This window comes from Myzus persicae, unplaced genomic scaffold (assembly GCF_001856785.1).
Source record: "Myzus persicae strain clone G006 unplaced genomic scaffold, MPER_G0061.0, whole genome shotgun sequence".
NCBI lineage: Eukaryota > Metazoa > Arthropoda > Insecta > Hemiptera > Aphididae > Myzus > Myzus persicae.
Window position 1 is genome coordinate 358,945 of NW_019101438.1, and position 15,887 is coordinate 374,831.

Here is a 15,887-nt window from a genome sequence, read left to right on the forward strand (position 1 = left end):
GACGACGACGAGGTCGTCGTCGACCACTGTGCAGAGAAGGTGCAGGCGGCGGATGCGGCGACGTGGTGATCGCCGGTGGTGGCTTGTACCGTCACATCAGCAGGTCGTTTCTCGACACCGGTGTACGTGATAATTATGGTCGTGGCTGCAACCATGGCCAGCATGGATGACCACGAGCGGAAGATTGTCGTCGAGTTCTGTCAACTGCTCGAACAGTCGAAGCAGCTATTCAACGGGCTCCGGTAAGTGGCGGTGCTATAATATATTATATGCGGACGGTGACTGATTATAATATCAACCCATCAGATGAGTGACGACGATCGACGTCGTATGATTGCGTTTGTCGTAATGTCGCTATTATTTAATTTTTATTAATCATCACAATACCCTTTCGGCATGAACTTTTATCTTTTGAAAGGGTAACAATAACTTTTTTATTTTCGTTTATAATATGAGTGTATGACGTATACACAATATACTTATGTCGACTATATTGATGGATTGAAAACTATAAATAATAAAAATTAAAGATAATAATTTTATACTGCAAATTATGTTGATTATATTGTAGTATTAATAATAATGTGTCAGCTTGGTACGGTATTATGATGTTATAACAAAAGAGTATAAATAAGATAATATTATCTTATCATGGCCTCGCATACTACAGCTAAAATATAGCTACACTGTACATGCGTATGCGTCATGTCCGTATACTATAGACCGGTGTTTTAGGGTTTTTATGTTTTTCGTCACACTCATATTGTAGTATATAGTGCACGATCCAATATTCGACGTTACTACGGCACTGCTTTTTGAAAACGCACGTCGTCGTGGGTGGTTCAGAATTTTGGAACGGGGTGAGCAGGTTTTTTCAGAGAAAATATTATAAATTTAATTTTTAATTTTAATACATAACTTTAATAATATAAATGTCATTTATTTACTTATATACTGAATGCATGATATGCATGACGTCTAACAATTCCAAAAGGGGCCCCTTAGCCCCTTCTCGGTCTTATTAGATCCTGCACTGACGCATGTCGTATAACATTATAGTGACAATGACAATTAATTATTTCCATGCGGGGCTCTCGTTGGTCTTTATATGACTAAGCTTAGGGTAGGTTTAAGATATATAAATACATTTCCGAGTACAACACTTATATAGATATATCTAACCTAACCTATACTTCATAATAATATTACATTATATTTACGCTATCGTGTGGCATTTATACGTCTACTCAATACACCTATTGTGCTTGCGTTGACAAAAAACACACGCACACACACAAGACACACACATGTCCGTTGAAATGGTAAAATACTAATGTTAGTACGTTACCAAGCGACGCGTGTACCCTGATTACGTTATTTCGTGCGCTTAGCGTTTTTTTGAAATGATGGTCTCCACGAATATAATATTCAGGCCTTGGGACGTGATTTAGTCGTTCGAAAAATTCTGTGTGTGAGAGGGGGGAGGATTTAGAAAAATATATTACGAAACCAACGAGTCACGTACTGAGTGCCTTAACCAGAAAGGTATATGAATATAATATAATCGTATCGTATATCGTTATGAATATGCACGGATTCGATTTTATTTACATTTTTCACAAATCCAGGGATGTTGGCGGTTGACATCGTTTCAGATTTTCAACTGAGAGCAAATGTTTTAAGCACACTGATTTTATCCCACGCGACCCTCACTTTTTTTTTATCATACATATTATATCATTCTATAAACGCTTTGGTTTAAATTTGGTTAGGGTCTTTTAAAAAAAATGTATAAATATTGTTGATATTACCTGACTTTTCCTTTATAAGGTATAAACATTAAAATGTATTAAACGATGATAACCAGTGAACATTTACCTACGATTGATAATATATGTAAGCGATTGTACATAGTTACTTGATATAATTGTTTCGATAACAATGAGCTATTTAGTAATTGTACATAATTATTACACATTATAGAATAGAGAATGGAAAGGAATAGAATGGTCTAACGACATAAAATTACATTTCCAGTGATTTAAGTTTTTCGCCGTGCTCAGTGCTGCGTTTATCTGCATATATTAATATTAGATATATATTTCCATGTTCTCTTCCCAATAGAAAAATAAGTATTGTTTTGGTCTTATATTATGTTTAATACTTAATTGTTGGGAACATAATATTTTTACTAAACGTATAAATCGTTCAACCAACATTAAGGTTAGGTTAGGTCAGTACGTTTCGTAGATCTCTGTGCACTGAAAAACCTCTTAATCTCAAATATGTCACTATAAAATAAAATTGCAATATAAATACTATAAACAAAAAAATACATATTTTGTATTCTCGTATGGTATATCGATAGGTATTCGAGTATTTGACATTGTGGTAAAGCCAAAAATCTAATATTAACATCATTCAAATTCATTCACTTAATCAACCTACGCTTAGTGACAGGTGGATCATAAGGTACGTACCTATGACGTTATAGTATAAACTCTAACTTCACAATGACTTAAAAACACAAAACACACACACACATAAATACACACAAGTACAATACATGCTTAACTTGTCTATTACAACATAACTTCCAAGATTAAATTCCGGATTAAGGATCAATTGGGCTCTGGAACACCAAACACTTAGTGGGCCCCTTTCAACTTTTAATTTCAAAAAAAATTGTATCACTACATTTTTACGACTGTATAAAATTGTATAATTTTGTACTGTAATTATGGTACATCATGCGAATAGATAACAAATACCTAATTTCAATTATTACTACCTATAGAAAATTGGTACAATAATGGATAATAAAGAATACCACCTTTGCCGAGATATGTGCATATAATGGACATGTAGTTATAATACGTATACGCTATGTAGTTCACAACATCCATTCTATAAACTTTATCAATTGTTAGAATATCAATTAACTATTATCGTTTAGTAATTTTTTGAAATATAAAATAAAAAACATTTTTATTTTATAATTACTACTTACTAAAATAATTTTATGTTTTTTGAAAACTGTTTTAAACGCATACAACGAAAATATTTTGGGGATAAAGATGGGCCCCCAAAATCAATGGGTTCTGGAACCGTGTCATCTGTAGTATGTGCATTAAAAATACCCCAAAGACCCTGTTATATTATTTATAAAAAAAGGCCACTGGGGAACACCACCGAACACCGACAAAAAACGTTCACGCATTCAGTGATACCCAACAATTGTATACCGTTTTTAGCGCCAGGGATTTTAATTTTTAATTTTAATTCATATTTACAGGGACCTTCCACAATGCGGTCAGAAAATCTGGCAAGGGTATTTCGGCAAGACTTTTGACGTTTACACAAAACTTTGGAAGTTTCAACAGCAACATAGGTAGTTCAAAAATATATATATTTTATAATATTATGACATAGTTTTTACATTTAAACAGCACAATTATTATAATAATTGGTCGTATATATATACTGTGAGAGGGATGACCAACAGGCTGGCCTGTCCGCTAAGTCGTTTTGTTCGGCCTACTGCACTATAATACTGCTGGTTATCTGTTCAATTTCAATATTTTTTCATATAGTCCAATATTAATATGAAGTTTACTGTGTACATTTTTATCAGTTACTATAGTAAGTTATTAATTTAATATTGTGTTTAATAACTTCATTTAACATGCCAATATACGGTTGAAAAACAACCATTTTTTTTACCTTGTCAGCGAACATTATAAAATGTAAAACATTCATCTCGATTATTATTTTTTCTTTTTTTTTTACTTAAAGTAAATAAATTGTTTAAAAAGCTGTAGTATAATAAACAAAATATCACACGTACAATGGTATAATTTATGCGAATTTATTATTATTATAATTTAATATTCCTTTCATGTGTTTAGTTCAGCGTTGAACAAAATATCTTCTACAATTTAATCTTTATTTTTTTGTTCGTTTTTACTTTTAACAATGCTGTTAGGTATATTTTAACGTTTTTTGATGACATACTCTCAAGTTTATGAATAAAAGATAATTTGTTGTACTGTGCAGATTAAATTATTCTAACTTTTAATATACTTAGTATTATATTTATGTATATACATCTTACAAGTTATACAGCTTACCTCTGTATTAATACTATAAATGCATAACTTGATAGTGTTTTTTTTCTATTTACTATATTTTATTGATCGTTTTTAACATGTACTCGTTGTAGTTTTCGAATAAACGAAACTTTATAACAAATAATGTTTTGAATGTTTTGATGTATGAAACTATAATATTTATAATTTGATTTTTTTTACATCATTACGGTACCCAACAAACTGTGTAATTTCGAGCTTAAACAACAATATTATTATTTTCACCGGCATATTAGATTGAATTATTAACGCAGGTACTTAAAATAATAATATACAATGATAATTTTACCGACAAAGTAATTATACTTCCAAAACTAAAACAAAAATTTTCTCAACAAATACTCATGACTAAATCCATAAAATCGAAAATGTCAGGTATAATTTCATGTTGAATTGTTTTGTTTCAGACAAGTGTTGGATACAAAGTATGGCTTAAAGCGATGGCAAATAGGTGAAATAGCCTCTAAAATAGGTCAACTGTATTATCATTACTAGTGAGTATATTCATATTCTTCAGTCAGGCATAAAAATGCCACACTATCCGATGAGCCCATAACTATTGATCCTTTCTATATACTTAACGTGGTGTAAAGATAAAAAAAATCGTACAAAAGCCAACGAACCAAGCGACGACAGCCCCCAAATGGCAAACTGGTAAACTAAATTAATTTCGAATTCGAGGCTGCTGTGTTTTACTCAAGGTTTTAAGTGTTTTTTTGGGTTATCCTTATAAATTATCGGTCAAGGGCTTTAATTATATTATCCACTTGTGAACGTGATCTCGGGAAAAAAATCTACCATTTTACACTATTACGTGTGCATATATAAATATATAGGTACCCTATTATAATGTATAGCAGTCACTCCATTATATAGCTTATTTTACATAATGCGTAAAATCGATGCAAACTCGGCCATACTTGGACTTGTCGGCTTATATATGTACAGGGTGCAATAGAAATAAGTAATGACTGACAAACGTATAGTTAACCAAATATGTATAATAGCTTTTGTTTTTATCGATGTTACATTTTTTTTAAAAGCTTATTAATAATAATTTAGTCGTAATATGATATCTAATTTTTAAAAAAATGTATATAAATAAAAGTTATTTCATGGTTGGTTAATTACATCTTCGGCCATTTCTATTACACCCTGTACATAGGTTTTTTTACTTGGCTGGGTTTTAAGGGATTGGGGGTATAGTTTTCAAGTATAAAACAATAGTGTCATGCCATGTCTTTCGAGCGTGACGGGCCTATTTTTTTTTGTACACAATTCACTTATCGATTAAAAACTCTTTGGCCATTGTATAATATAAATTTTCATTACTCAAGATCCTTGTAGATTTTAATTTAATAAAATATACTATAATATATAAGTACGTACAAAATCCTCACATATACTTACACAATATTATCATATCCATTACTCATTTAAGTGTATATCATGGCGTAATAAAAATGCAATAAAATAATTCGTTTTAGTCTTAGAACCAGCGATACGAACAATTTGAACGAAGCGTATTCGTTCTATTCGGCAATAAGAGGAAGACAATACTATTCTCGAGTGTCTCAGGAAGATAGGTAAGTTAAAAAAAAAAAATAAATTGATAATTAGAAATAGCAATTGTTTTAATTACATAAATGTATAATAATATTTTTATCGAATATCGGATCGCAAAAATTACAGTATATTATATTATATTATACACCTATAATAAATTCACTGAAGAAAACGCATGCGATTATATTATGAGTATTAATCTTATATTACATTTTTTTTACCTATTTAAAATACCTCCCGAAGTTTAAAGTAATATGTAGGTACCTATAGGATAAAATGATATGTAGGTATAATATATATATACATATAACATATAATATTATTAATGCATCATAGTTATAAGAAAATACGTACCTATGGTCGTGTTTTGGCCTGAATGACTGAATTACGATCTATATTCCAAATAGGTACAAACTAATACTTTGTACCATTTTAGTCTTGTTTTTAATAAATTATTGATTTTAGGTTTGAACATTATTTTTTTTCATTATAATATAGTAAAATAATTGGATTCCATGTAATCATGTTATTTTCAAAATATTTAAAATCAAAAATTCAAAATTGTACAATTTAATGTCATATCTACTGATTCTAACCTAATCTAACCTATAGATAAAATATACTATTTTATTTAGTGTAAATTATAAAATAAACTACAATATTCAGACATTGAGAGGTTAAATGAAAATGTATAGTTTTATTATACTGTCTGAAAAAACGAAATACAACTTTTGATTATCCTTGAAAATATAATTATACATATACTCATACCTATAATATAGATTTAGTTTAATTTCCAGTTATACTTTAAATGGAATGGTTCATTTTCAATAATTCTGGGTGTTTTTATGTTTTGGTTTATCAAAAAAAAAATAATTTTACCAATTAATATGCCATATATATATCCTCTTGCAGGTCATAATAATAATAATAATAATAATAAACATCTTATTATAATATTATAATATTTTTTGTATAAAGCCATTTTTGCATCATACTCTTTAGCGGTAGGTATTAATTTATAAATTGTACATTTTCAGATCTGATCTAATGGTAAAGAAACTGAGGTACTACGCTAGGTTTATCGTGGTGTGTCTTTTGTTAAGAAGAGTGGGAGCCATTCGCGAATTATTGGCTGTAAGTGTATAATTTAGCGATGATGTTTATTAATATCAAGTAAATTGCAATTATTAAGAGTTAGTACTCACTTCTCAGTATCTTTTCCTATATGCTCTTACTGAATGAAGAGAAAAAAATCGATAACATTTTAATTAGAAATAGCATCGTTTTGTTTTTATTTTTTGCTTAAATGCAATTTGTTTATGTCTTATAAATTTGTGACCGTGTACTTTTTTATTTACCTAGGAGCTCGACAAGCAAATCGTAGACTACACGAGTACGTACGAACCGGATGACCAGTTAGAATGGTCTTTGGTGTTGGAAGAAATCAAGACATTCGTAAAAGCCGACAGCATTGTAAACGTTTTACACGCTGATCAGAGTAGTGTCATACTTTCACACAGGTAAATACAATTCAATAATATACCTAAACAAGATAATACAATACTCAACGTAGGTGGTATTTGTCCCAACCCCAGAAAAAAATATTATTAGGGCACAATTTTTTTGTTTTAATTGTGATTGATTTCCCCCCCCCCTCCCCTCAAACAATTAGAGCCAAGTACCACCTATAGCACACTATATTGTATTCTATATTACACAATATAATTTACCTAAACAGTATAATACAAAACACAATATAATATAGTATTATGCTTAGGTTAGGCATGTCGAATAATATGTTCCTACTCCGTTAACTCTGCCACTGCAGCATAATATCCTCTGCTTATTCATACTTCGTATGTTATGTAATATAATATTGTCGCTTTTTTATAGAGACAAAGGTTTCTGGCTTGTCTATAATATAATTTCTTCAGTATCTATATCCAAGACCAATTTTTGAAAACTGTTGGTATAAAATTAAAACTTATAGCCCTACCCTCCGTGGGTAGTCCAAATTGAATTTTTTAGATTTAATATAGGTGAATATCGTATTGTATTAATTGTATTTACTACATCATCTTATCTATCACAACATTATAGCTTTAGCGATAGTACGACTATTTTTAATTTTTCTGGTGTATTTCGCTATTGTCACTTATTGTTCGAAATAAAAATATTATTATAACAAAAAGAACAATATACCAAAGTAGATAAACAAAATTAAAATAGTATTATAATATCTGATACAACTGCTCTATGATAACAAATTTGAAAATAATATTAAGCTATTCTGAAGACATTTTAAAATATAAGCTAATATCGAATTATCTAAGAAAAAGAGCCCTTCAGGCTTCAAGGGGATCCAATATAATGAGTTTTTTCTTGGAGTTCTTGGAAAAAATACCTCGTGCGCACGCCTATGCATTGTAGGTATGTGAATATTGGATGCAGTACGTGTCTGTAGTCTCTTTCCTACCCGTTAAATTTCCCTCTGTCAACAGCCAACATTCAATATATTTTCGTGTTCGCTACACCGCAAATGATACCATACAACGTACAAAAGCGTTAACGCATGATTCGTTTTCCTTATACTCGTTTGACACGCACATATGCAATAAAAAGAAACTTTTACAGTGCTATATATTGTATATTTGTATATAGGTACCTACCAATTATGTTTACAGGTTAACACCGCTGACTACGCCACCGGTGGAAAAATCTACGATGATGAATCTCTCGTTGCAAGAAATCATACTCATAGGAAACGCGTCAGAACAGGTTGGAAAAAAATCGAATAATATATTATATTATACACATGGACATGTTGCATAATCAATAATCATATTGAATATGATTTAATTCGATTATGAACAATTATATTAATAAAATTGTCAATTGTAGGTCAAGTTTAGCGAAATGACGATAGACATGTTCCGAATGATGCAGACGCTAGAGAGGGAGAAAAACCGAGACGAAGTTAATCACGTATCCGATCCTCCTTCAAGAGCATCATTTGTGAGTTTTCCCACTCAAATGTACCATTAATTAAATTGGTTTTTAGCTTTAAATTAAAAACAATACATGATGACATTCTGCACTGTATTCTTATACCATAACGTACTATTATATTAAGTCATCTAAAGAAGAACAAACTAAAGCATATATCAAATTGATTAAAATGCAAAAAAAAAATGTTTTTGATTATATTATCATGATAGCTATATTATTATATTAGTTCATATCGAAAAAACGTAATATATTAAACATTAGATTGTTATTCAGTACTTAGTACTAAACATATTATATCATGTTTAAAAAATATTATAGGAAAGGGGCTTTAGTACCCACAAAAACTCCGGCTATTTGCACCTTTAAATTTTGATTATATAAGTTTGAATATTAATAATATATTAATATATAAATATATATATGTATATATTTATTTGACTATTGACTTAATAATTTCAATTTATTTTATAGGAAAAAAGTTACTCGATAACCAGTAATAAAACCTTAGCGTACCCGATGATGGCAAATCACGACGTGAATAGTTCAAGAAGAGAAAATCCTCACAAATATATACTTTATAAACCAACTATTACTCAAATAATGATGTTCTTAGCTACAGGTTCAAAAAGACCAGTAATATATTATTTGTTTTAATTTTTAATTCAATATTTTTAATTGAAGGTTTTAAAGAGCTTCCTGCAAACGGTGTGCTGCTCATGTACGTTTCCGCAGACGGATGCTTTCAAACCTCAAAACACGTAAATGATTGTAAGTAAAACACTTAGAAATTTTATACGAGTTTAGCTTGTTCTATAAGACATATCTTGAATATTTTGTACATACCTACATAATATTAACAGTATAGCTATTTACCTGCACAAATTAGAAAACTAATTATTTCTCAAAACGTATTTTAATGAAAAATAAAATAATATTTATTTTAATATATGTATTATGTACATCAATTTATTTATTTATTTTAATCTATATCAATTGACAACTGTGTAAATACCTCATATGTCTTGATAATACAGTAATATTATTATGTATATAAAAAATAGTTTTTATTTTAAAATTGGAAAATGTATACGATTAGATAACATTCTTAAAATTTTGCCAGATAATAAAATACCGACATACACTTTTTCTTGTACAGTTATGCAGTTTTACGTATTATATGATAGACTATACTGTATAGGTATAAGTCGTATAGGCCAGCGTTTCCCAAAGTGTGTTCCGCGGAACCTTAGGGTTCCGTTAGATGTATGAGATTATTGAGAAAATTATGTTTATTTAATGTTTGTTGTTTAAAAAATGTTTGATTGAAAATTTTTTTTTAATTTAAGTTTAATAATGAAAAGTCATTAACAGTATCATTAAAATATTATTTGGACTTGAGAGTTTAAGGAATTGATTTTCCATTTTTAATTTACAAAAATTGTAGTTGAGTTGGATTAGACATTAGGGTTCCGCGAAACACAAACAATTTTTTAAGGGTGCCGTGGTCGTAAAAGTTTGGGAACCGCTGGTATAGGCTAGCAGGTAATGCCCGACTAAATCAATTTAACGATTATTTGTTTTGATTTCAAGTATAGCTTTACCGCTATCAAATTTAGTTTGACGGTGATGAACATAATATAACTTACCAATATTAATTAAAGCATTGGCTGTATATAATAGGTACTTTTTTATTATCTTATAAACTTTTAGTCACTATCCATGGAAAAAGAAATCGATTTCGGGTTCTTTTAGGTAGCTTATCCTGCTTATACAGAAATACGTGTATATTTTTTGTAGTACATAATATATTTGAAATAATGAAATGTAATTACAACCTAATAGACAATTATTTTTCAGTGGGTTACGATTGTGGAGGAGTCATGGCAAGTAGCAAACGAGAAATGGAACTGACCAATAAAAAAGGTGTACATGTAAAAGAAATCCACTGGTGAGAATTTGAATAACGTTCTAACCCATAATATATTGATTTAAAACCTAAAAATAATATTAATATTTTTTTTATTCGTTCGATAGCTTATATCCAGGAGATCTTTACCCGTTCACTAGAAAACCATTGTTCGTTATTATTGATTCTGATAATAGTTTTGCCTTTCAATACATACCGAGGTATTTTGGCCATCCGTTCGTCGTGCTCATGTCTCCCCAGGAGTTGCCGGATAAACTTCACGGTGGGAAGAATGATATTATAATAATAAATAATAGCATAGTAATAATATAATAATATTTCTATAAAAATAGACATAGCAACAAATATAATGAGTTTTGGTTAATGATATATCAAAATTCTAAGTCATTATTTTGAGCTTATATCTTTCATGACGAAACAAATATTTTATTTTCGGGCACCAATGTTATTTTTCAGTTTAAATTTAGTCTAAAAATAATTGAGATTTCAAAATGCTTTTGATTAAATACTTTAAAATTACAATAAATATTTTTAAAACTCCATTTTGTATGACAATTATAAATTAAGTACTGGAGGAATGTTTATGTTTTAGTTTCTACAATTATACGGTATATCTACTATTGAATAATAAGAAAATACCTATATTAAAAATTGTTAAGATTTGTTTAAATACAAAATGTTGTCGAAATTTGAACTTCAATTGCTCATAAAAATTATACGAGGACTTAAAATCCTAAATAATAAACATATTTTTTTTAATTTCTATTGTAAAAAATAACTTTTGTGGTATTATCACGTATAGTACACAATGCTAAGTTTCTTCGTTATTCATTTTTGAATTTAAACAATACAACATGATTTTAACATGTTCTGAAAATTTGGTTGAGCATATATAATTTCAGTTTCCTAAAAATGTATTTTTATTTTTCTCTAGTTATTTTGTGAAGTAGGTACTAATCATCTTTTTTTTCACATTTGGCCATCTCACCCTCCCTGTACCCTTAAAGTGCTAAATAGATCCAATACTCTGCCAAAATCCACCCTCAAAGTCAAAAAATGGAACATTTTTACTTCTACAAAATGTGATTGTTGACACAAAAAATAATGCATTTTTAAATCTTCAAACAACACTCTCCTCCCAGAATCTAAAACACATTATACAAAAATAATGAAAACAATTCTTCGTTATATTTTTAAAGACATAACTCCTCAGTCCCTACATAGACCTACCAAACTGATACCTTTTAATTTTTGACTTTATTTTAACTAGGTTTTTATTTAGAATCCTGTTAATTCAGGTCTTTTCGTCTTGCTAAGACTTTCACTAGTTTAAGATTAAAAATATTAATGTCATTAAATGAAGCATTCGAAAAATACATTGGTCGGTTCAGAGAGTAGCCTCTTTTGTGTCTTCAAATTAAATTGCCTTACATCATAGTTACAGAAATTATTATATTATTATGTTGTTTAGTTAAAAAAAAATAATAAATAATACATAATATTTTATATAGGTATGTGGTTCTTATGAGATTATGTATTTTTTTATCCAACAGAACAACTACAGCACAACGGAAGTTTGTTCACGTTGTTCTTGCATAGCCCTTTGACTGCATTCTGTCTCATATGCAACATCTTAACGGTTAAAATGCATTTATGGGAGAGGGCCAATTCGTACGTAGATAGGTTTATCACGGAAGCTAGCCGTCTGTTTACTAGCAAAGTGAAACCAGGTAAATAAAACGAATAGTAAAGTACAAATTTCCGATAAAAAATTGTTTCGTATAATTGTTTAATGCATAAACGTTGTTTATTGTTATTGTTCTAGACGTGTCTTACATACAGTTCTTCGGTGACGACTTTTTACGGTTATTATTATTGCGGTACGTTTTTTGCCACGTTGTACTTCGTCATCATAGAGCATTCGTTGTGAGTTAACTATCATATTATTATAATTATTATTATTTTTATTTATAATCATTCGTCATAATATAGTATGGTATACGATTTTGAGTTAACTCGTGTAACGTATTATAATTTTCCGTTAACTTATAGCAATTAACACATACCCATAGATGTGCCTACAATTATAATGTATTTTCTATAATGTTAAAAATTATAAAAAGATGACAGTATAAAGTTAAGACACATACCACACACGATATTTATGCATACAACAACTCTTACATTAAGTATGTTTTAATTTAGACATTGGCATAAAAAGTATCTACAAATTATACGCATTGTGGAAACGGTTTGCGATAGTGAGATGTGCTATTTTTGAATGTACCAAACACATAAATATGTATTAACTTTTGCAAACAGCTTAAGAATATGCGAAATCCCACGAATTTCTGAAAATGTGTAAATCGTTTTTAAATTGTATTGGATTGTTTATAAAACAAATATTTAATTTCCTTAAAATCTTATTTTATCTTAAGAATTTAGTATTTTATGTTTTTTTTTAGTTTTATTATTCCAAGATAATACAATAATAATACACTTTAAAGTACTATAATTATCAAAAACGCATAGGTAGTTACGTAATGTACCTACTATGTAAATTCGCAAAATTATTTTTTTATTCAAATTATCCATACATAATAGTATAAAGTATAATGAATATATCTTCGCCAAGACGATATTTGTTTTTATTCTTGTTTGAATGGAAATGTTATTCTTTAAAGTGGTATTCTGTGTCCATTGACTATCTACCGCTGGTTCAGCAACAACATCTAAAAATAATTTATCTTCGGATGTAAAAGTCTAATAAATATTGAAACAAGCATTCACAAAAAAACAAAATAAATATGCAGTTATAATAGTGTGTGTATATTATGCAAAAATATGCTTCATAGACCATGCATTTTGCAGAAAGCACATTGCACAATTAGTTATAAATAATAATAATAATGTAAAACGAATTTCGACAGTAGGAACTTCTTCTACGTCTTAACATAAGGAAGACATCACTCAAACGCAGTTAAATAGCTTTTTTTTTAAATCCACAGCCGTGGAAGTTGAACGCGTATATTAAGTGTACTGTTATTTCTAATATCTCTATAACATACATACAAGTAAATATTATAGTTGTAAGTTATTACAAAAAAATAAATAATTATTAAAACTATTTATAACATCCAAATAAAAAAAAAATTGTAATTTATCTAAACTACCAAACATCTGTATAAAATATAAAATACAGGGTATCTACACTTATAGGTAACTTACATCAAAAATAGTATAACGTGTCCGTTTGAGACGAGGGATAATATTTTGAGTTGTTATTTTACACATTTACTTACATTTTTTTTTACATTTATTACCTACATTGTATATATATAGATTGTAACAGTCTTACTAATTAATCACTCTTATCTGTTTTAGGGAGAACAGTATCTTCCGCGGTGTCAACCGCCATTGCCTTTGGCCAGCTTTTTAGACGAGATAACTCTGAAGAAATACGTCAGAGAGTTGGCCAAACACTTGGACGTTTTGTCACATTTCGAGAACTTCGAATGATCCCCACGACCCACTATTATTATTATATTGCTCGGCGGTCGTCAACTTCTTCCAGTATAAAAATAATAATAATTATTATTATTGTTGTTATTTGATTATAATATATAGTATGTAGTATACCATATATAATATTATGTTTCTATAAATATTGTACAAAGTCGTGAAATCCGTGTGTGACCTATAATACCTGCATATTGTGTGAAAATTGTTCGGATATATGATGTAAGTCAACGATATTTAAATATGTTTAAATCTTAATTTTGACCAAACGTACGTAAAATGTGGTGATTCAATATTCGTCTAGTTTATAGATGTTTATCCCACAGATATTAATTGTTTTGTTTTCAATAACCGGAGTTCGATATTTGTTCTACACACCTATATATTATATACGTTCAGTTAAATAGTAGTATCTAGATTAAATATAATATACATATGTATATGTATATATATTTATACAATATATGGTTATATATACATATATATATATATATATACAAGTATATTATATCAAAAAATAAAATACTAATTAAATATATATGATATTATATAATATATATAGGATGATTCACCAAGGATGTCCCACCAATTTTTTCTTTAGTTATAAAGTTATTTAAAATCTAATATTTGGAATTTTTGAACACTTGATATTTTTTTGTACCATTTAAGGAGTGTCGTTTGGTGATAACAACTTTGGTTTTTCAAATTAGAACCTTGATTTTCAAAAATCTTACCTTTATTTACTTTAAATTATTTAGCAAATAATTTTTTGAGATTTTTCATGTATCAAAATAAAAATTCACACGAGTAGTTTACGGGTTATTAAACATTATTTAGGTACTAAGGATAGTAAGTATTGGAAAATATGAAAACTATGATGATTTTAAAATTGAAGTAATTAATATTAATCCATCAACATTTTAAATTAAAAAAAAATTGTATTTAGTATAATTAATACTAGTTTTAATATGAAATCTATTTTGTATTTTTTTAGATTCATTTGTAACTTTGTAAGGACTATTTTATCCTTAGAATGTCCATTTATAACTAAGAAACTACTCATTTGAATTTAGATACTGCAGACAAAAAAATTATCAAACAAATTATCTTTTTAATAATTTAATGTAAGTAATGGGATTCTCATTTGAAAGAAACAGAAGTTATACATTTCTACAGGACACTTATTATCTATGTAAAAATCCAAAGTAGGTATTCAAAAATATGGTCTTTTAAAAAAATCAAATTTTGAATAACTGTATATTAGGGTATTATTTAAAAAAAGTGGGGGTGGGCATGGTTGGTGAATCATGCTGTATGTTGTATTATGTTACATAAATAATATATGATTATTATTTTCTTTGTTTAGGCCCTAATGGCTTATTTATCTGTTCATATAATCTGTTAAGAACTATTTAACTCCATCGTAATATATTTGAAACTTAATAATGTGTTATGGTTTAATCAAAAAACGTTCGATCGAAAGTACAATAAACGTATATTAAGCTCTAAGGAAGCCTAAAATGTTTATATACATGAATAAAAGTACCAAACTACAATGTTACATTATTATATAAGTTATGTGTACCAATTAAATTTGAAAAAACCTGTAACACTTTCTTTTTTTTAAATTCTAATTTCTAATAATAAATAGTTTAATTTTTTTCTAAATTAATAAATCAATTTCCAAATCTTCCATTTTGTACTACGAAAAATCT

At 28.5% G+C, this 15,887-nt stretch overlaps 1 protein-coding gene across 1 annotated transcript; it reads left to right on the plus strand.

Annotated features, from left to right (window-relative positions):
• Positions 1 to 135: 135 nt before the first annotated feature.
• On the plus strand, positions 136 to 14,428 carry LOC111029069 (protein SCAI). Its single transcript, XM_022307916.1, has 15 exons — positions 136 to 242; positions 3,296 to 3,391; positions 4,556 to 4,642; positions 5,636 to 5,734; positions 6,755 to 6,851; positions 7,080 to 7,237; positions 8,402 to 8,495; positions 8,619 to 8,732; positions 9,198 to 9,345; positions 9,408 to 9,494; positions 10,584 to 10,674; positions 10,761 to 10,915; positions 12,207 to 12,383; positions 12,479 to 12,579; positions 14,038 to 14,428. The coding sequence occupies exons 1-15, from the start codon at positions 136 to 138 to the stop codon at positions 14,170 to 14,172; spliced, it is 1,746 nt and encodes a 581-aa protein (XP_022163608.1). The 3' UTR covers positions 14,173 to 14,428.
• The last annotated feature ends 1,459 nt before the right edge of the window (positions 14,429 to 15,887 follow it).